The 23,113-nt window shown below is 40.3% G+C and overlaps 1 protein-coding gene across 1 annotated transcript in view; it reads left to right on the top strand.

Moving 5' to 3' along the window:
• Window positions 1-9,454: 9,454 nt before the first annotated feature.
• The window catches only part of Dnah11 (dynein axonemal heavy chain 11), a 326,474-nt gene continuing 312,815 nt past the window's right edge, over window positions 9,455-23,113 (top strand). Inside the window, exons 1-6 of the mRNA XM_041639057.1 lie at window positions 9,455-9,751; window positions 11,642-11,785; window positions 14,263-14,459; window positions 15,704-15,893; window positions 17,301-17,400; window positions 20,737-20,948. Of these exons, the coding sequence (XP_041494991.1) occupies window positions 9,455-9,751; window positions 11,642-11,785; window positions 14,263-14,459; window positions 15,704-15,893; window positions 17,301-17,400; window positions 20,737-20,948 (1,140 nt within the window). The remainder of the gene's footprint in view (window positions 9,752-11,641; window positions 11,786-14,262; window positions 14,460-15,703; window positions 15,894-17,300; window positions 17,401-20,736; window positions 20,949-23,113) is intronic.

Below are 23,113 nucleotides of genomic sequence, written 5' to 3'. Positions count from 1 at the left end.
CAAACATGGCTGACTATTGACCTATAATTCTTAATACCTATATAGTTTAAAGACTAAGGCTTCATATTAAAATATTAAATAATCTTTAAACAAATGTACAGCAATGAGGACAATGACCTCAAAATGTAAACTCTCTCTTTCTCTCTCTCTCTCTCTCTCTCTCTCTCTCTCTCTCTCTCTCTCTCTGTATCTTTGTCAGAGGTAGAAATGTATAGTGTGATATGATGAATATATCTTAAAGTTGTATTAATATATAAAATATCTTAAGCAGAGGTAGAAACATGCATGCATACAATATGACAAAATAACTTTGCATAGGTGCACAAATACTGTAAACAGAAATAGGAGCATATTCAATACAACAAATGTAATTTGAATTTGTATCAATATACAAAAGTCTATAGCAATGTAAACTGTCTATAAATAATAGCTCATAAGAATTCTCACTATTATTATTAGTGTGAGTAAGGTCACACTAATCCACCTATTATTCCACCTAACCCATTCTTTTCAAGAGATCCCTGAGCCTATTTAATTTCCACCCCCAACCTTATACCAATTATAACCAACCCCTAATTGATGTCCTTAACCCTAAAAAAAACTTTGTTGGGAGAGGGCACATCATCTACTAGAATTAATTACTTCCAGCTCTCATGGAGGCAATGTTATTTCTATGGAATCCTATAAAAACTAAAATGATAGTTAAGTTTCTATGTTTCTGTCTGGTATAATTGCAGATAGTCTCTGAGTATCTGGTTAGGTTTTTCAAAAGTTCTTATCTAAAGTTCTGGCCAGAACAATGTAAAAAGGTGAACCATTTCAGCTAACCCAAAACTGATCCTAAAGTGTTATGAGCATAATGACATCATATCAACCCAATTATTGTTGTGGGTTCCATATTCTTGCTGAGAACTTCAAAGACTACTGCAGCAAAATTTATTGTTCATTGTGTAAAGCTTAAATATTATTCATATAGACATATATTCATATGAAAGGTACCATAGAGACAAAATATGTATGGGGAGAAGTAAAATTTTTCCTATTTTTTTCTTCCTTTTGTCCCATACCAGGTGGCCTCTGATATGAGGCTGAAACTCTGAAATTTTCTTTTAACAACATGTTTGGATTTAGAAAAGGATAGCCACAGTCCAACTCCAAAGCCAGCTTTGATTTTTAAGTGAGTCGTGACTATCTTTATTTGTACAGTTATGACGCATGATGGTCATAACTTCTAGTAAATATGTGATTACTGAATCAACCTTTTCCAAACTCAAAGCAGTTGTCCATTGAAAACCTGAACAGCTGTCAATGGTGTGGTGTGCATATTTTAATTTTTCAAACTCTAAAGTAGAACACTTCCATCTGCCAGATTTCATTCCTTTGAGTACCCTTTGGGTTACTTCCTGCAGGTGGTGGTGTTTGGTTATATAAAGAACAGTAGGGCATCTCCTTATAACCTCCTTAGCTTGTTGCCATGTAATAGAAAACTCCTTTTTAAAGCTTTGTTATTGACATGATATTTTTAATAAAATTCTAAGGTCATCAGCACATTTCCAATCAATAACAGATCAATTTCTGCATTACCTTGTACTAGGGACCTGGAAGACATGTATAGGATAGGATGTGTGTTATGTATATGGTACAAAAGAAAATCCTGATTATATCTTGAACCAGAATAAATAACAAAGTCAATTCTGTATCATCTGGTATAAATTCAGTGGTTTCAATATGCAAGACAACTCTTTCTGCATATTTTATATCAGTAATTATATTGAGAGGTTCTTTAAAATCCCTTAGTACCATGAGAATACCATTTAATTCTGACTTTTGTTCCACTTTTATTTCTGGTTTGTAATCTGCCTTTCGTGATTTATTTGCATTAGTATAGAATGGGGCTCCAGTTTTTGGTGTGTCACAATGCAGGGAAGGAACCAATTAGCTCTCTTTATAAGGTTAATTCTATCATTTTTGAGATTGTTGCTATTAATATCTCCCCCAAAATTAGTACTAGTTCTTTGCCAGGTTTATAGTCATCCCATATTTTTTTTTTCAATTTCATCACTATTAAAAGGCACTATAATCTCTGCTGGGTCTATTTCTGCTAATTGATGAAGTCTCAATTTTCCTTTTATAATCAATTCAGAGACCTTTCCCACATAAGATTTTAATTTTTTTACTCAGTTTATGTGGTTAGATAATCCATTCTAAGACAATACCTTCCCTTGGCATTAAAATCCCTGTAGAATAATATGACCAGAATGCATTTAAGATTTGGATCCACATGATCCAAGTGTGCCTTTTCAATTTCTCTTCAGTCAAGGTCATTTTTTCCTCAACTTCAGATGTTAATTCCCAGGGAATGTTTAAATCTTTGTCACCATCTGAGGTTTTGTTTAAATGAATTTTTAGATCAGGTGTTATCCTAGAAGTGGGCCATCAATTGGAAATGTCTCCTAGCATTTTGAAAGTCATTAAGAGTCCACAATCAATCTCTTCTAATTTGCATGTTTTGTGTGCTAATTTTTTGTAAGAATTTTTTGATAGAATTTCCTGTTTGTATATTTTCAGGAGCATTTTAATCCCTAATTAGGCAAAACTTTCTTTACTTCTTCAAACATTTTTTTCTAAAGTATATACGTTTGAATCACATAGCAAAATGTCATCCATGTAATGGTAAACTATAGATTTAGGAAATTGCTTATGTATTTTATTCAACTTGCAAAGTATTGACACAGGGTGGGGCTATTTAACATTCCCTGTGGAAGCATCCCCATTGTCATCTCTTAGTAAGCTGGGAATTATTATAATATATAGGCACTGTGAAGGTAAAATTTTCTCTGTCTTTTCTTGTAAAGGTATAGTAAAAAACAATCTTTTAAATCAATAACTATAAGAGGCCATCCTTTAGGCAATAGCGAAGGCAAAGGAATTCCAGAGTTTAGAGGACCCATTGGTTAAATCACCTTATTAACAGCTCTTAGATCTGTCACTATTCTCTGCTTTCCAGATTTCTTTTTAACAATAAATGCAGGAGAATTCCAAGCACTGGTTGATTCTTCAATGTGCTGAGCATCTAGTTGCTCCTGCACCAGTTGTTCTAAAGTCTGCAGTTTCTCTTCTGATAAGGGCCATTTTTTTAACCCATATTGGTTTGTTAGTTAACCATTTTAAAGGTAGAGCCATCGGTACCTCTGCAGGTTTGCCAGTTGTTTTGTGGTTTTGTACAGCCTAAGTGGTTGGTGACTGTTTTTTATAGTCCCTATTAATATCCTTCCCAGAAATATGAGTTGATTTATGTTTATTTCTGAGACTACAGGAATGTTAATCTGGGTATTCCATTGCTTCAACAGATCACAACCCCACAGATTCACTGCTATATTAGCCACATATGGCCTCAGCCTTCCTTTCTGTCCTTTTGGCCCTATGCGTTCAACCCATCTCATGCTTTGTTTTACTTGAGATAGGGTTTCAGTTCCTAGGAATTAAGCATCTGCCTCCTGAAGAGATCAATTCAGATGTTAAGATTCTGGAGTAATAATAACACAGATACATCTGCACCCATGTCCAGTAATCTTTCGATTCCAGTGTTATTTATTCATACTCTCAGCTTTGGTCTTTGATCATTTATAGAAGTCTGGCAAAATATATGTTTCCTATTTTCTCTTAGAATTTTTGATTCATCTTTCATGTTTATTCTATCACCCAGAGCAGTATGTTTTTTTTTTTTTTACAACAGAAACTGTGTTTTTAATTTTTCCTGGAAAGACATGTCCTTTACAGTAACTGGGAATGACTGGACCACATTTAACCTGGAGTCCTGTGAGAGGCCCCCTCCCACAGGAGTTACGTGATGGTAACAGGTTACCTTGTTTTTCTCTTGTTGATCTACATTCATTGGTCCAGTATTGGCCTTTGCCACATCTTCTAGATTTAGACAAAAGGGAGAGGTTTCAGGTGGGCAGAATATCAAGGAACCCAGAGCTTGTAGGCAGTCACAAGCCATGAAGTTACTGGCTGGATCTTAGCCTAGGCATTCATGGATCTGAATTGGAAAGTAAGCCAGAGCAATCTGTGCCCACAGAATTGGAGTTAAGCCCGATCAGAACAGGAGTGGCAGAAACCAGACAAGCCTTGGAGGTATGTTGGCAAAAGTTATGGGTGAAAGTTAGTCAGCTAGGTGGAACCAAGCTATGTGGTCATGCCAGCTGAAAATTGCCAAGTCACTGAGTGGTGGGCCAGCCAAACGGTGCACAACTGCATGCCAGAGGGGAGCTCTGTGAGAAGCCTGCAGAACCTCTGGGAAAGGCCCGATAATGGCATGGACTCTGACTACCTGGGCACCAAACTGTTGCTATACAAAAGAGTTTCACACTAGCCCTAATGGAGTATAACAAAGGTTTATTTATTAGGGGGTAAACTCACAGAAAGAGTAGTGATCCACAGTCCTCTTCATACTTTAGGAACTGTAATGAAATTCAGCAGCCAAGGGATTCAGCACATTCTTTATATCTGCATTTATAGCACATGAGACCATGTCCAAAGGGGGTCAGTATCTTAAAGGCTATTGGCCAAAGGAGTTCCCACGGCAGGATACCAAACAACAAGACCAGAAAAGAACTTCCCTCAGCATATTAGAACCAAACCACTAGATAAACAGAAAAAATAAATCATATTGAAAGTAGCACAGGAGAAAGCCCAAGTCTATATAAATGCAGGTACATTAGAATGAAAGCAGACTTCTCAACTGAAACTTAAAGTCCAGAGAGGGCCTGGAAGGATATGTTTCAAGTTCAGGAAGACAATAATGGCTAACCTAGACTAGAAGCCAGATCTGCCCAGCAAAGCTACATGTCATAATTGAAGGACAAACAAACACCTCTTGTGGAAAAACAAGCTAAAGGAATTTCTGGTCAACTCTACAGAAAATACTCATGCTTGAAGGGGTTATATGGACTGAAAAGTGAGACAAATCCATTCAGAAGGCCAGAAAAAAATAAACTGTGCTAGAATGACTCTTTAGCAAGAGAGCAAGAGGGAAGAACCAAACACCACAAAACTGACAAAATGGCCAAAATCAGTCACACCTTTCACCAGTTGCTCTTAACATCATTGACAAGAATCAGTTCACACTTTCACAGTTGCTCTGAGTATCAATGGCAGGAATGAATCACACCTTTCACCAGTTGCTTTGAATATCAATGGCAGGAATCTGTTCACACTTTCACCAGTTGCTCTGAATATCAATGACAAGAATCAGTTCACACTTTCACCAGTTGCTCTGAGTTTCAATGATCTCAATTTACAGCCAGAGACTAGTAGGTTGGACCAAACAGCAGGAACCATTTATTTATTTGCAGCCTCCAAGAAATACATTTACCACAAAAGACAGGCACAGGAGAAATGACAGAGAAAGGATATTGTAAGCAAATGCAAGCAGTTGTTGCTGTTCTAATATCTGACAAAACAGACTTCAAACATAATGAGAAAAGATATTCTTCACAATGATTAAGGGAACTACACCAAGAGGACATTACAATTCTAAATATAAAGGCCCAACCATGGATTCACCCAATATCATAAAACAATACTACAAAATGTAAAGTCACATATTAAACCCAGCACAATAGTAGAGTGTGACTTCAATACACTACTCACCAATTGACAAGGACATCCCAAGCAAAAAACAAACCAACCAAAAACAAGCAAACAATAACAACAAATAAATATTAAAACAGCAACCTTAAAATTCAGAGGAAAATATCTGTGTTAAATGACATAATAGATCAAATAAACTTAACAGACAGCTGCAGAAATTCCCATCTAGATACTACAGAATTACATTTTTCTAAGCAGCATATAGACCTTTTTCTAAAGTAGATAATATGCTATGACAAAAAGCAAGTGTAACAAATAAAAAAAAAAAAAGAAGAAGAAGAAGAAGAAGAAGAAGAAGTAATTCTTTGTATTCTTGAAAGACCCCTGGAGCGAGAAGTCTCTCACTCAAGTCTCAGGATAACATGACCCCCCAGGAACTCACGAGAGACACAGAGACCATCCTTGTTGCAATCACACAAGGTTTATTGACAGGAACCAGCTGGGGCTGAAATTCCAAAAATACCAGTGATCATTGGAAAATTCCAAAAATACCAGTGATCATTACAAAGCATAACACCCATTTCTCAAGATTATTCTCAAAATTTTAATCTAACTTTATGGTCAGCTAGTTCCTGGAACACAGTCACTGGACCGGCTAACCTAGATTTTTGGTTTTTCTCTCCCTGCTAGATTTTTGGCTCTATTTTTCCTGCTAGATTTTTTTCTCTATTCTTTCTGCTAGAGGGGTCTGGATTCATCTGGGTCTTTCATTCTATCCATTTACAGCATAAGAAGTCTAAAAACCAATAAGAGAAAGCCCAGGACAAGCATACACATGTGGAGATTATGCAACACACTACCAACAAATGAATAGATCCCAACTTTGAATCTTTATATTTGTGTGCATAGACATTCCAAATAAAGAAAACTTTATTTAGAATATAAATAAAAATATTTTTTAAAAGACACTATAAATAAAGAAGGGCCAGTGAGGAGGGAAGGGTCAGAGGCCTTAAGGGAAGGGAGAGCAGTAGAAAGTAGTGCTATGAAAGCAGAGGTAAGTAGCATCCTGGTGGGTGGAGCATGGATTGTTCACTAAAACTACCTGACAATATTTATTGTGGAAGATGCCAAGTACTTTTGTTGCAGACATAAGTAAATTAAGCAGGAATCAAGCAAGAAGCTTTCCCTCACCCCAGTGACTAATTTTTAGTGGTTTGGGGAGGTGTTATGAAGGCTGCTGAGGAGAAAAGTTATTGATTGTCTTATCTATCTTTGAATCCTGTGAACTCCATTCCTAATCTTCCAGGTGAGATGTACCCACTGGTACAACAGTGGCACCACTTTTATGAGGATAATCCACTGCTTTCTGACTGGGTGCAAGGCCTGTTCCTCGGGAGGGATTTTATGTCTGATCCTGTTAACCTGGCCAAGAGCCCATGACTGGAGAGATTATAAGTCCTTGAGAGAGTGTCTACTACTGTTGTTTTGCTAATTGGACAGTTATTAAACTACTTTCTAGATGTTTGTTTATACAGCAGTTAGACTACCTGGATCAGAGAAGCTTCTGTTTGCAGTAGAGAACTGTTAATGCAGACATTCATAACTGGTCAGAATGCTAAGAACAGATGACTGTTTCTTGTGGAATAATCTTTTTGTATACTGTATCACTACGGTTAGTTTAACAAAAAGCTGAACAGCCAATAGCTAGGCAGGATTTCCTCGCACAGAAGATCCTGGGAAGATGGGCAAAGATGTTAGGAGGCTTGAAGGAAGTGGCATGGGCAGTACAGAGTAAAGATAACCAAGCCATGTAAAAGAATGTAGAATAAAAGATACGGGTAATTTACGGTATAAGAACTAGTTAGAAACACGTCTAAGCTATTGGCTGAGTTTTCATAATTAACTAAGTCTCCATGTTATTTTTGGGAAGCCAACAGTCCCAATGAAAAAGTCTTACTACAAATGGTGTCCAATGTGGGGATGCATATTTCCACATAAGACCTGAAAAAGCTTAAAAAGAGGTTCCAATACGCAAAACAGAGCCAAAAGCAGGTTCCTAGTACTGCAGTCTCTCATGTGGGCAGCAATACAAAGATGCTCTCCTAGCCACTGCCTGTAGGTTTGAGCCACCAGTGAGCCATGAAGCTGGGTGATCATTTAAGGTTTGCTCATCCAGACAGAAAAGGTTACAGATATACTGTAATCAGGTTCAGATGGAAAAAATCCTCTAAACAAGCTACAGTGTATTTACTAATGTACATATACTTAAGAAAAAAAAGGAAAAGGGTATAGACAGTCATAAAAAATAAATACTTTAAAAATAATAAAATTTTTAAGGAGAGAAATAATAATAATTTAAAAAAGTATAAACCATGTAAGGATGAAAATACAATAACATAGGGAATTTGGATATTATAAGATGCTTTGTTAATTTTGAATGTTTGAATGCTAATGAACAGACAATAGCTGCTGACAGACATTGGATTGTGGAAAGGATTGCTGAATTAAACCAATGTATATACTTTAGGAATGCCTTAAATTTAAACTGGAAGTAAAAGAATGTATTACATTGGGGAAGAGGTTATGCCTTTGTTTCTTCGGGAAACAAAAGACTGTGGATTTCTTTCAGGTTAATATGAGATCAGATTTGACTGGGAGAAACCTGAGTATCTTGACTGCAGAAATGGGTAGGAAACCCATCCTTCTGCATGAGAACAGCTCTGAGACTGGATAAGACATGATAAACTGTATTGGCTATAGAGTCCTCATGACTTAGTATTATATCCCATTCCTTTCCTGTAGTATAAATGAAGATTTATAATACAGTTTGGTTATATAGTTTAAATGAATTTGTAAAGTTAACTGATGACTTTTACCTGTTCAAGCATGGAAAAAATTCATCGTTAGCAGACCTATATACACTACACAATCCTTACTGATGTCAATGCAGATATGTATGCTATCTTTAAAAGTCTGTGTGTTTTCAGAACGAGGGGATCAGACACCAATAAAAATGGATGACCCAGGTAATCCAACATCTCAGAGTGCCTCGGCTGCAGTTTCCTTAGAGTTCTACATCAAGAACAATTTTAACGCTGGTGGTTGAGATAGTCCAGCCTCACAGGCTACTCCAATCAGGACTTTAGATAAGCCTTGCAGTTTCCCATTACACAAAGACTGGACAACAAATGATCCAGCTACAAAATTCCTCCCCTCACCCTGCTCTGACTAATGTTAGCAGGCTTAGGGGCATTTTGGCCTTTACAAAGAGCGCTTTGCAGTCTCTTTCGGAGTCTGAAGATGGGCCTCGGGACTTGTGATGTCTAAGCCTTAAAATCTGACAATTAGGATACTTAAATGGAGAGTTGTTTTATTACTGGTACAATGTCCACAAGGGAACTCAAAGCTGGCAACGAAGCCGGGTTGCAGCATTTTCCTCTACCTAACTGCTTTGGGCATACTTTGCCCATTGTTAAACATTGAACCCTTAGCCCCTCTTTCTAGGGGTTAGACGAACTAGCCAGGATAGCGAATTTAGCAGGAATATCTGCTCAAGACAGTACTGCTAAGTCGAGAGCAGCTAACCAGTCCTGGGTTTCCTGACTTGATTTCACTGCTCCCGCCTGGGACTTGCAGGGCAGTCCGGGACTCTCGCTCCGCCCCCACTCCTGGGCTGGGGCGGGGCCGCCATCTCCCGGGCAACGGGACGCGCCGCAGTCCCGGCCACCACTTCTGAGAGTCTAACACTGCACACACTGCTACAGGTGCCAGCTCGGGGTACTCGCAGAGGACTGGGGTCGCCTCCGTGGTGCACGACTCTAAAAATCCTCGCCAAAACTCCCCTCGCAGGTAGGAGATGGCAGCCCCGGAGGAAGGGACTGTGCTGCGTCTTAGCCCCTCGGAGCAGGAGGACGAAGCAGAAGACGAGGAGGCTGCGGCTGCCCTCAGAGCGCAGCGCTTCGCCCTGGACCCTCGGGTGCGCTTCCTGGGCGGCCGCTTGCGCCAGGCGCTGGCGTTCCAGGAGGAGACGTGGAGCCAGTTCCTGGAGAGCGAGGACCACCGGCAGGCCCTCGGAGACTTTCTGGAGAGCGCTGGTCCTGCCAGCCTGCTGTTCTGTGTCGCAGACGCAGGGCGGCTCCTGGCTTTCCCCGAGGTAAGGAGAGGGGCGCCTGCTTCACGGTTTAAAGTTAACCTCTAGCCTCCCGGACTCCTCAGAAATCCAGGTGCTCATATGCACCACATCTGATCCAAGTAAGAGGCTATAGGTTAGTTTCTGGAAGGGATGCCTGCCGGTAGAATTGGTTATATAGAATGATGTTATAAACAAAGCAAGACAAAACGAAACACCTAGCATAGCCTATGATGCCTGTGTACAGAGCTAGGCGTGCTTTGGGATCAAATAAGTTCTGTGTGGGTGGGAACTCCAGAGTCGTAGCCTTTTAAACGAAGACAACAAAGTGTCTGGCAAAGTCCTTATAGCTTGAGTATTTTGTCCCTGTGCCTGCTAACTTCGTTTTGTCCCAGAAAGAAAGAATCGAGTTCTAAAACTAAAATAAACCAACAGGCAGGCCGCGCTTTGGTGCATACTGTTAATCTTGGCACTGGGGAAACAGAGGCAGGAAGATTTCTGTGAGTTTGTGGGAGGCCAGCCTGCTCTACATATCAAGTTCTAGAACATCCAGGGTTATACATGAGACTCTGTCAAAACAAATAAATAAATCCTCAAAACAAAAACATAAACCAAGAAGTCAACAACAACAACAACGGCCAAACAAGACTGGCTGCTGTCGTTTAAAACACAAAATAAACATCTTTGTTGCATAAATTAAATTATTAGTAATTTCAAGGAGCATTATCTTGGTAATTAGCATGTAAATTCCTTTTTTTAAGAAAAGATATTTATTTTATTTTTCTGTGTTTGAATTCTTTGCCCGCATGTATGTTTGTGCACCACGTGTGTGCCTGAGCCTCATGGATGTCAGAAAAGGGGTAGGGTTTCCCTGAGCGAGCAGGGAACTGGAGTTACAAACGACAGTCAACTATTACCACGTGAGCGCAGGGAAAGGAACATCTTAGCAACTGAGCCATCTCTGCCCTCTCCAACTGTAAATTCTTGCTTTCCAAGTAAAGTAACCCCATATGGTTTGTACAAGAAGTGTGCTCTGAAAAGTTACAAATAAATACAGTTCTTAAAACTGTGTCCAATTGAATAATTCTCTGATGTGGTTTTCTTTAAAACTGATTTCGGTTTCATGATGCAATAACATACAAAAGGAAAGGCGGGGAAGGAACAGCCTGTAATCTGCACAGGCATGGTGTTCACAGGCCTGTTTTCTTTTCCTTTCTTCCTTTCTGAATTGGGAGCCCTTCCCCAGTGGGTTATCTTTCAGCAGTGCTACATCTGGAGTTCCTGTTTTAAGTGGTAACATCATCCCAGATGTTTTCATAGGATAGGTTTGAAGAGTATAGTATGTAACAGGTTTGCATTATGACTTTATAAGTTTTGCATATCTTTTTTTTCTGGTATTCTCCTAATTATAACTTTGTAAAAAAGTTTGTCATACAAATATAAAAACCCTTATTAAGCTCATAGCACAGTCGAATAGTTTCCCAAAGTCACTCCCCACTTACAGCAGTGTTAAACTATCTTGAATAAACATTTCCATTCTTTGCCTTGATGACAGAAATACAAATTACCCACTTGTGTCTTGTTGTTTTCTCAGTTGGCTTATTTCCAAACAAGAGAACATTATAACCCCTCCCCCCCGCCAATCCACTAAAGTTTGAAATGTTCTCATGTTTGGTTTTGTTTATGGGGTTCTTGAAGTGTATGCTGATCTGCTGGAATGGAGGTATTTTAAAAAGAAGAAAATTCCTTTTTCCAGGACATGGAAGAGCAACAGACTAACCTTGTTTGTAAATATGGGCAAGATGTCAGGGTTTTACTGCTCTTGGCAATGACTGCAAGTGGGGTGCAGCCAATGCTGCTTGCTATCAAAGAGACTGTAGTGAAGTTGAACTAATTATTTGGCTTTTGTTCCAGATCCCAAGAGTTGTGAAACACAACCTAGTTTATCTTGCCAAGAAGATGACTGAAAGTGTGGAAGAAAGTGATTTCTCCCAAACGGTTTTATTTGGAGAGCTACCTTGGTCACTGCTCACACATGTAACTGCCTTCCTAGATGAGGTACTGGTCTGTCTGTCTTCTCTTTACCTCCAAACACTTGCCATTAGTTGAGCCATCTCTGCTACTTCAAAAGCAGAGCATGTAGAAGCTGTAGCTTTCTTTGGCCTTGGGTGCAGAGTGATCCCGTTAGCTTGTTTCTCAACCCCATCTGTACATGAATAAGCTTAACTTGTCAGCCCATTCCTCCCTTTCATTCTGCCCTGACCCCTTTTCAAATGCTGGAAACATTGCCTGCCAACTTGAGCTGACTAGGCTCCGCCAGTTGGTTAGAGGTTTAAGGTGTTGCATTCAGGGCAGAGATGAGCTTACATTTTGAAAAACTGATATCATCCGTTTCTTTTTTCTTTTTTCAAATCCCTGTTAGAGTGTATTAACTAAATGGAATTTCATTTAAGTCAGAGAATGGAAAGCAGTAATGAAGTTAATAATTGCTCATGCATTCCCTTCGCGCTGCACTGTAGGTTGAATCTGTTGGCATTAAAGTGTTGGTCTTCAGCACTGGGAGGTGTGACACTTGTCTTCCTGGAATCTTCCGGCTGCCCAAGTCTCTGCCTCTCTCTCTAGTGCTATGCTTTGATCTCCCACCCCTGGTTATGGCCAATTGTAGGGAAGGTTTTCTGTGCTTACTACTTGGAGCGGTTTGTGACATGAAGCAGGTACTCAAGGAATTTTCACTGCACAAGGTCTTCTGTAAGACTCAGCAGAGTTGGAAACAACCTATGATTTAAATTTTATGCCCTTATACGAGGGCTGGCAGCACCAGGTGGGTTTTGGTGAGGTTTAACTCTATGAGCTGTGCTAGGCAAAAGGCAATAGATAATCTTGAAACTCTCCCAGTACTTCTCTGAATTGGTCTCACACCAAGAGCCCCATAGTTTTTACAATATGCTTTGAATGTATATGTATATATCCATAGAAGGTATAAGCCATCCCTGTTGACAAAGGTTTCTGTCCTGTCTGGTCCCACAGCCATTCAGTCCCAAAGAAACACAAAGAGGCCTGCTTTAATTATAAACTAGTTGGCCTATTAGCTCAGGCTTCTTATTAACTAACTCCTACATCTAAAATTAACCCATAATTCTTGTCTGTGTTAGCCACATGGCTTGGTACCTTTTATCAGTGAAGCATTCTCATCTTGCTTCCTCTGCAAGCAAGTCTGGGTGACAACTGCAGACTGAGCCTTTCCTCTTCCCAGAATGCTCTTATTCTGGTCACCCTACCTTTACTTCCTGCCTGGCTACCTGTCAATCAGTGTGTTATTAAATCAACACAAGTGACAAATTTTTTACAGAGTACAAGACCATTGTTCCATAGTACATCCCGAGTTTTGAGGTTAGTTTTTATTAAAATACATTAATTATAATTTACGGGGTTTTATTGAGACATTAGAAAATGTCCCAATAGTATATGCATATAATACATTCTGATCATACTCACCCCCATTAACCCTTTCCCTCCCTGCTTCCTACTTCTCAAATATCTTCCCTTTGCTTTTATGCCATTTGTGTTTTTTGTTTAGTTTTTAATCTAAACACAGATTGAGTTCAGTGTTGGGAAGAGTCTGAGATGAGCATTGGGCAGGGAAAAAAAGCAAGCAAATCATAATTGTGCTGTAATTTTCATTCCCTTTCTGACAAGACTGTGAATGAGCCAGAAGGTGTAGATCTGGAGGGCAAACACCCCAAGGGTTGGCATGGCTACTTTTGCATAGCTCGCAAAAGTGTGCTAGGAATCTTCAGCTCCCTCCAGCCAAAGAGAGAGCCACATGCCTGCCTTGTCTACTGACTGAGTAGTTGACATTTCAAGCTAAAGTTGAACTTCTGATCTTCCTCAACCTTTTCCTTCTGACTTTATAGTTACCTTCATATTAGTAGACAAGTATTTGGGAGAGTGTGCTGGCTAGTTGTATGCCAAGTTGACATAAGCTAGGGTTATCTGAAAGGAAGGAACCTCCAATTAAGAAAATGCCTCCATAAGACCCATAAGGCTGTGGAACATTTTCTTAACTGGTTTTTGATGAAGAAGGACACAGCCTACTGTGGGTCTTGCCATCCCTGGACCGGTGGTCCTGCATTCTATAGGAAAGCAGGTTGAGCATGCCATAATGAGCAATCCAGTAAGCAGTACCTCTGCATCAGCTCCTGTCTCCAGATTCCTTCCCTGTTTGAATTCCTGCTTTATCTTCCTTAGATGATGAACAGTGATGAGGAAGTGTAAGCCAAATAAACCCTTTCCTCTCCATGTTACTTTGGTCATGGTGTTTCATCACAGCAATAATAACCCAGTAACCCTAAATAAGACAACAGCTCAGTGAATTAGAGTCAAAGGGACACTGACTTGGTCCACTTCCTGTAGTTTTTGTATTATTTGTGGAGTTGAATGGTTTTGTTGACAAGAGAATTTGTACAACAAAAAAGTCTTTGAAAGTATTCACTGTCCACTAATTAATTGCTTTTAAAATGTTACTTTTTTTCTAGATATTAGTCCCCATTCTTTCTAATAAGAACAATCACAAATCCTGGTCATGTTCTATTTCACGAGATATGGAGTATCACATAGAAGTCATGAAAAATAAGATGCATGTTTTTAGGGGCAAAATGTCAAAAAGAACTCTTCTACCAATTCCTACTATTGCAGAAAATATTGACCTGGACCAGCATTACTCAGTGACCAGGTAAGTAACAGTGTATTCAATTCTATGCAGTGTATTAAAATGAAAGGCTTGCATCCCCACAGAATATCACACCTCTTAAACTATTAGCAAAATAGAGTTACTTTAAAACATGTCACTTAAAAATGTATTTTATTTCCTGTAACGTATTTTGTTTGTTTGTTTTTGAAATGGAGTCTTGTGTAGTCCAGGTTACCTCAAACACAGTATGTAGCCAAGGGTAGCCTTTAACTTCAGTTCCCCCGGCATCCAAATCACATGTTGGGATTTTAGGCATCAGCCACCAGGCCTGGGCCAGCTCTGCACCTGAGGCACTTTCTAAGGAAAACCAGCGATATCCATAATCTTAGAAATAGTCCTCTGGGAAAATAATGCTTAAGAATGTGGGAGTTCTTTATCAATTTTATTTTTGATTAGGTATATTGTGCAATTGTGTATACCTGTGTTTGGGTATGGTGCCTGAAGTTGCAGGTGGTTAAGAACCATCTGACGTGGGTGCCAGGAACCAAACTCAGGTTTTCTGTGGAGCAGCAGGCCTTCTCAACCACTAAGGAATCTCTCTGACCCGTTTATCAGTTTTTAAATACAGTAATTTTATTCCTTGAGAATTTCACACAACATATTTTTATCACACCCCCCCCCCCCTCTATTCTTCCCACTAACTTCTTTATCTTCCTGTCCCTTACCGACTTCTGGTTCTGGATTCGTTTTTTTTTTTTTTTCCCACCGAGTCCAGATATGCTGCCAATATATGCTCATGTGGTTAGGGCCACCCATGGGAGCACAGCCTTGAAAACTGCCTTATGCAGGAATGTTACCTGATTTGGCTTGTGCACACCTGTGCAGTCATCCACAGCTGCTGTGTGCTCTCGCGTGCACTGGTCCCATCAAGTCACTCTGCTCCTCGCCCCCTCCCCCAGCCTCTGGCTCTTGCAGCTCTCTGCCTTCTTCCCTGTTGTGGTCCCTGAACTTTGGAAGAGGAGAGATAATGATGTCACATTTGCGGTCGAGCATCCATTGGCGCTTTTTCTCTGAACTTGATCGTTTTCTTAGCTTTGGAGATGTACTATACACAGAATAATACAATGATATCAGACTCAAACCAGGAGCATGACAATAATGGATTTTGAAGGCTTTATAGTAAGAAAACTAGATTATAGATGCATAAAAACTATTAGTACCATATCCTGTCTTTATTTGAATAAAGTCACTGTTGGATGCTTTTATTAATCATATATATTTTTTAGGCCACAATCAGATGAGAGGAGAATACTCCATGCCATTGAATCTGTAGTCATTAAATGGTCACATCAGATCCAAGAAATTATAGAAAAGGATTCAGCACAGCCTCTGCTGAGTGGCCTCCACCCTACCCCTGAGACAGAGCTGGACTTCTGGGCTGCGAGGCTTGATAACTTGAAATGCATATACCATCAAGTAAGTAGACCCTGCGGGGATTGCTTCTACATCAAATGAGCAGAGTCAGCTCTAGGATGGGCAGCATTGCTTGGTCATTTTAAAAGTCCATCAGCCTTTGTATGATTGAGGAGAACACACTTTTCTTACTCCACAGTGCTGTCTAAAGGAAATGCGTTTTCAAGAGAATGAGGATGGTAACTGGATGCCTTTATAAGGATGTTTTGGCAGCATCTGAGAGCACTGGAAATAACTGGAGACAGAGCAGCTCAATGGGGGGGGCCTAGAAGTGGGAAGGTTTAATTGCCATCTTAGTTTGGATTTGAATAGTCATAAAACCATAACTAACAACAGCTTGCGGGAGAAAAGGATTTATTTTATCTTAGAGTTTGTACTCCATCCAGGGATGTCATGGCAGACACTCAAGGCAGAGACCTGCAGGCAGAAGTTGATGCAGAGGCTAAGAAAGGCTGCTCCTGATTGGCTTTCTCTCCACAGTTTGCACAGTCTCAGGACCACCAACCCAGGGATGGCCCACCTACAGTGAGCTAGGCTCTCCCCCATCAATCACTAATTTAGAAAAGGCATTACAGACCTGCCTACAGGCAGATCTTATGGAGGCCTCGTCTCAAGTGACTCGAGATCAGTGGTCCTCAGCCTGTGGGTCGTGACAGGGGTCACAGATCAGCTGTACGACCTCAGATATTTCCATTGTGACTCATAACAGTAGCAAAATGAGAGTTATGAGGTGGCATTGAAAATAACTCTATGGTTGAGGGTCACCACAGCAGGAGAGCTGTATTAGGTCACAGCATTAGAAAGGTTGGGAAGCGCTGCTCTAGACTGTGTCAAGTAGACACACAACTAGCAAGCCAATTATTATGCTTCATTTGCTTTGCAGAGGAGTAAGAGTTTGCTTGGCTGTGGAAAAACTAACTGCGATCTCTATGCTGGGTGCTGACCGACTATAATATTATAAAAACTATTCTTTTCATTCTTGTTTCTCTTGATTGGGGAAACAATTTATATGTATAATATGTAAACCCACTTTTTGGAAAAACTAAATGCAAAATAAAATACAAACTTTTGAAAAAATTTATTTAAACTTACTTTCATCTTGAAACCAATATGCCCCTGATTCTCAAATCCTGTTCCTATCACCAGTAAGATGGCTTAGCAGTTAAAGGTACTTGGTGCCAAGCCTGATATTTCAAGTTTGATGCCAGTGCCCATGAGAGAGGTGACATCAGCAAGTTGACTTCTGACCTCTACACATGCCTATTTATACACACCCAAAATAAAAAATAAATGTAATAAAAAATACTGTGCATATTGTCTGAGTGGTATATAATGTAAATGTTTAATTAGAGAGTCAATTTATTTAATAATCTGGTTTGTATATTTATTCAAGTATTTTCATCACTTTAGCTTCAGGCTCCTATTGTCCTCGAGATGGTTAAGATACTGACAACAAGACAAAGCAGCTATTTTCCTGCTCTGAATGGTATCTTCATCACTGTGGAAAAGGGTAAGACCCCAGATCCTCATCCCTGGCTCAGACATCAGCATAGCCATCTGCCCATCGTCCTCACTCCTACCACCCCCCCATTTGCCTACTCAGCCTTGAAGTCTGCCTGCCACTCAGCATGTGGCCGTGGAGTGAGCACAGCACTTGCTTCTTCCAAAGGCAGTTTTGTCTCCATCTCTCTACTTAATCTTCCAGTGGTCCCAAACCCTTTTTAGTTCATCTACTTTGTACTTAACCTTAGGGAGAAGGTTAAGCTGGAAGGTGTATAGGAGAGGCAAGGCCTTCCCTCCTTTGCTGGTGTCCATGAAAGCCCATAGTAGAGGTTTCTAGACAGGACATGGGCTATGTGTGGATAGTCTAAGTATTCACCATTCAGAACCTTCCATGGGTTGATTTCGGATTTCTTGGCTGACAAGTACACAGTCACCATCAATGTTTTGGTAAAGATTTATATCCATAGAACAGAGAAAATTGTAAAAAGGTGTCTAGCTAAAATTCTTTCCTCCTGCTTGTCCTCAGTGCTCCCCTTTAGTCTCTTCCAAAGATGACAATCCTCCTAATTTCCTGACTTGTTTATTTTTTGTCAATGTTTAAGCAACTATAGGTATATATGGCACTAAAGGATACATCTTACAATTAAAGCCAAGAAAATAACTGTTTTTGCATTTTGCTTGTTTCCAACATTAGAACACTTTTATTCTCCTGTGTGCCATTTGGAAGTAACTAAAATTCACTTTGAAATGTCTATTTTTACATTTGCTTCCAGGAATTGTATTTGAAAAGATGGGGAGGGTGGTTAGTGTCTTATTAGATCTGGATTCCCAGCTCTCTCAGCCTATGGAATTGCTGGTTTCTCAATGGTCACATCCTACTTTCCACACCTCCATTGCAGACTTGCTATGGGACACAGGGCAGTGCTTCCCACTTTAGTCATGGTTTAAGCTAGATGAGTCTTTGTTCTGATCGGTCATCCAGCTATCAGTCTGTCAATAGCACCCTTCACTGTGCCCACTGTTACCTTCCCAACCGTGATAAACGTAAGTGTCCCTTAGACATCACCCAAATGTCTCCTGGAGGCCAGCTCTCCTCTGAGAAGCCTGGATGGAGCTCTCAGACTCAACAGCAGCAAGCACTAAGCAGGTTGTAGGTTTACCCTCAATAAATAGAAGCAAATGACATTTTTCTCTTCTGTTACTATGAGATAAACATTTCATGTGAACATAGCTATAGGAATGAGTCCTAGGGATCTTCAGAACATCGAGAGTGTACAACCTGGAGATTTAGAGAAAAAACTTTTCGGTGGCTCAAACCCGTGTGACCTAGAGGTAGAAGACTCATGTTGAAGACATATCTCAGACTGAGATCAGCAGGCTTGCTTAGCACTTAACTGTGGTGTGGTTATTTAATTTCTAAATTAGCATGGTAGATATACACCAACCACAGGACACTCAGGAATGTGCATTTCCAAGAGGAAAGGGTTCACAGCCTTCTCTCTTCTCAAGGTTTTATTCCTGGCTGAAGGCTGGACTTACCAAGTTCCCCAGTGGGTGTCAGTGTTTGTCTTGTCTTTGACATGAATCCTTGGGAACAGCACTGAGTCATGAAGCTTAGCTTGTTCTTCACCTTTAGACACAGCCCATGATCAGCTTTGGGTGAGAGAGAGTGTTAGGATCAAAGTGAGAAACTTTCCTTACTCTTAGGTGCTTAACATGGTTTTTATTCCAATAAAAGTTCCTGTAGTTGGAAGCAGCTTGTTTGTTCCCAACTGCCCAGACCACAAAATAATCCCACAGAAACTGTATTAATTAAATCACTGCTTGACCTATTAGCTCTATTTTCTTATTGGCTAACTCTTACATCTTAAATTAACCCATTTCTATCTATTAATCTGCGTATCGCCACATTGCTGTGACTTACCAGCAAGGTTCTGACTGGCAGCATGGCAGCTTGTGTCTTTCTCCTCTGGTGCCTCCATGGCTTCTTCCTGACTCTGCCTACTCTCTCTCTCCCTGTCTTTTCCAGCCTGGCTATATTTTGTTAAGCCATTGGCCAAAAGCAGCTTCCTTACTAATGAATGGCAATAAAACATTCACAGCATGCAGAGGGCAATCCCACATCACCTCCCCTTTTCTGTCTAAATAAAAAGGAAGGTTTTAACTTTAACATAGTAAAATTACATACAACAAAACAGGTATCAAGCAAGAATTACACTTATAACAATATTTATATCCATTATCTTTTATCATAACTAAGAAAAACTATATCTATTTTTCAACTCTATCAAAGACTCCAGAAGGATATAATATTACCTAAGTAAACAATAAGTTCATTGTAAGCAACTTCCAAAACTCTAGAATTGACAGAGACATCTTGCTTCCTGGACAGTAATCCAAAGTTCTTCTGTACCATTAGAACATCCACCTTCAGCCTGGCTAGCTCAGTTGGTAGAGCACGAGACTCTTAATCTCAGCGTCATGGGTTCATGCCCTACATTGGGCACCAGATGAAAATGGAAGTTACAAAATAATCCCACACTAACTCAGAGTTGCGTATAATAAAGGGTTATTTATTTAGGTATTGATTTAGTCCTAGATCACAGTCCTCTGCACAAACAGGAAACAGGAACTGAATCCAGCAGCTGGAAGCGAGGGAGAGCACGCTTTACCTTGCCAATTATAGTATAAGAGACCACACCCAAGTGGGCTGGTACCTTAAAGGCTATTAGCTGAAGGAGCTCCTGCAGCAAGTTCCTATAAAATTAGTCTTCATATAGTGTGAGTTTAGTGACATTTAGATCAGTTACAGTATTTTATTATCACACCTTATACCTGATTCCAAACTGCTTCTTTCACCATGCATAATAACGTTAACCAAATATTAATAAACAGCATAGTAGAAGGTTCCCTATTTGTTGCACCAATTACTCACAGAAACTGAGAGGAAGTGGTGCATTCTGCCTGTCCTGAGCATTCTAGAGAAGCTTGGCTTCCCAGCTGTGAGGTAACAACCTCACCAGATGCTTCATCCCCACGAGGTTTTCACAGGGTTGTATATCTCTTTTTAGATTTGGAGGTTCCCTTCCCTGTGGGTCTTTAGCCACAATTACTTATGGTTTGTGAGTAACTAGATCAGTGCCCCGCAGGGAGGCTGAGTTACAGAAGGACAGTCTCTAGCCCTCAAACTGCTCACTTGTAGGCTGTAGGGTAGATAACAAAATGGGAGGGTCGACAGCTTTTATAACTGTCTATGGACAATTGTCTTAGACTTGTAAGGGGTTTTTAATTTTTTTAAAAAAATAGGATACTATATGATATGAATGGTACTTCCTCTTTTCAGCTCTTCTCGAAGCTCGTGATGTGGAACTTCACCTAAGACCTCTGAAGAGGCACATTCAAGGTCTCCAGGAGGCGGAATTCCCACAGACACAAATCCTAATTGCTCCGTTGTTCCACACCATCTGCCTTATCTGGAGTCATTCCAAGTTTTATAACACCCCTGCTCGAGTTATAGTTTTACTGCAAGAGTTCTGTAACCTCTTCATTGACCAGGTATGAAGCAATAACAGTTAAGGACAATAAGAATCATTGCCTTCATTAGTCCAATAACAACGAATAAACCCAATGATGGACAAGTCCAGCCAACAAGGAGAGTGCCGTTTTCCTTCCCCTTTCAGACTAGGTTTATGGATTCAGGCTATTCTTGAAATAGGTCAGAGCCAAAGAACAAACTGTTTCTGAGTTTTTTTATTTAAACAAATTTAAGAGGCAAAGAGATAAAACCAATTTAAGGTAGATTCCAGCAAAAGGTCTGTGGTCATGCTTTGGACTTTGTAGTTTCTCTCAGTTTTTGTAGGAGTGTTGGCTGATTTGAGAAAGCAAAAAAAAAAAAAATTCAGTTATCCTTGAATGGGATTATATGGAAAGAATTATGATCCACTGTTTTTAAATTTGCTTGTTTGTTTTTTCCTTGCTCAGATTGGAAACTGTCTTTTTGAAAATGATCATCCATCCCCAGCCCCACCACCTGGCATCTTTATTTGTGAACTTTCATCCTTGTCTCCACAAATGCCCAAGAACAATACCTAGTAAGAGCTGAGAGAGTCTTGGACATCATGTGGTCGAGTGATTCTTAGCTGGAAGTGCTCTCTGGTGTCTGGGACTGCCATACCTAAATAACCCAAAGGTGACAGGCAACACAGGAAAACATGCATACTCGGCAATCATGGGGAGACCAGGGTCAAGTCAGGCAAGGAAACTCTTTGTTTTGTAGGCAGCCAGATTCTCCTTGTAAAGCCACAATCCTGTTAGGTCTGGAAAACAAAGAGAGAAAAAGCAGTAGCATATAGCCCAGGCTGACCTCGAACTTGCTGTGCAGATGAGAATGGCCTCCCAGGAGTGCTGATAATACACCCAGCTGGACCCACTCTTCCAACGCCATTAAACCTTAGTTACGTGCTAAAACCTCTGAGTCAGTGTAGAGTCTTCAAGGTTAGGGATGACATCGGATTCCACCATATGAGAACTTTAGACCTCCTAGAGCAGTGGGTCTCAGCCTTCCTGACACTGCACCCTTTATCAGCTCCTCATTTGGTGACCTCCAGTCATGAAATTATTTTGTTGCTACTTTATAGCTGTAATTTTGCTGCTATTATGAATTGTAATATAAATACCTGGTATGCAACCTGTTCTAGAGTATCCCCTCTCTGCCCCCTCCACACCCATATGCTTAGAGATACAGCAAGATACAGGAGGACTTCGGGCTCAGACCAACTGGACTGTAGCCCACCCACTTAAAGGAGGATGAATACTTCTTTGAGCCTCGGTTCCTCCAGTTAATGGCATCATGAGAATAATAAGGGCTATCATGGTGCCTGGGATTTAACAGAAGGACAACAAGAGGCTAATCCTTGTTCTCTCACCAGCTGTGGACTGACAGGCTGTGGCTACTACGGTAGAGAGAAAGAGCAATGAGTCAGTGCCTTGCTATGTTTTGGCAGCATCTCCTCTGGTGTTAGTCTGTTCCTGTCCTTTGAGAGCCAAACTCTGGCTTGCTCTGGCTGTAAGCAGGTACTTGCTGCCTGCCCCCAGCATCTCCATGTGAGCCAGAAGCAGCTCTTGTCCATGTAGCTAGCACTCCTCCCTGACCTCTTTGGAAGGACCCCTTTCTCAGTTTGAAAATTACCAAAACCATAAAATTACTATAAAGCTCTGGCATCTATGGCTTATGAGATAGTCCTGGTTACCTTGAAGCTAGGCAAGCTATTATCTTGGTTCCCAGTCTGTGCCAGCAGTCAGAGCTGCCAGGCTTCTGAGGAAATGTGGCAGCATCTCTTATTCCTTAGTTCTGGTTTCTGTCCAAAGGTTTCAATGACCTGATTTCCATGATTCTCCAAGTAGCATATTAACTTTGTAGTAAGCTTGCCCTAACATGTTAGGAATCTAAAATCACCAGTGAGCCAACTCTGGTACTGGATCCTCTAAAGATCAAACTCCTCCTCCTTTCCCTGTTGTTTTATTGTCAGGTTCTTTTAAAATAGAAAAAGGTGTGTGTGTGTGTGTGCATGTGCACGCGCGCACACTCATGCTCAGGTGGCTTTTTTTTTTTGCATGTGATCCATGGTTCTGAATAAAGAACCTGTAGATATGCAAAACTGACTGTGTTGTAGTTTAAGTGGCTTCTAATGATTTGCAGATGAGAGAGCTGACCGATGAGA

The sequence above is a fragment of the Microtus oregoni genome, unplaced genomic scaffold (genome assembly GCF_018167655.1).
Source record: "Microtus oregoni isolate MIOR12 unplaced genomic scaffold, Mior012 000056F_ref0000123, whole genome shotgun sequence".
NCBI classification, from domain to species: domain Eukaryota; kingdom Metazoa; phylum Chordata; class Mammalia; order Rodentia; family Cricetidae; genus Microtus; species Microtus oregoni.
The sequence above is the reverse complement of the archived record's forward strand: the minus strand, read 5'-3'. Positions and strand labels throughout refer to the sequence as shown.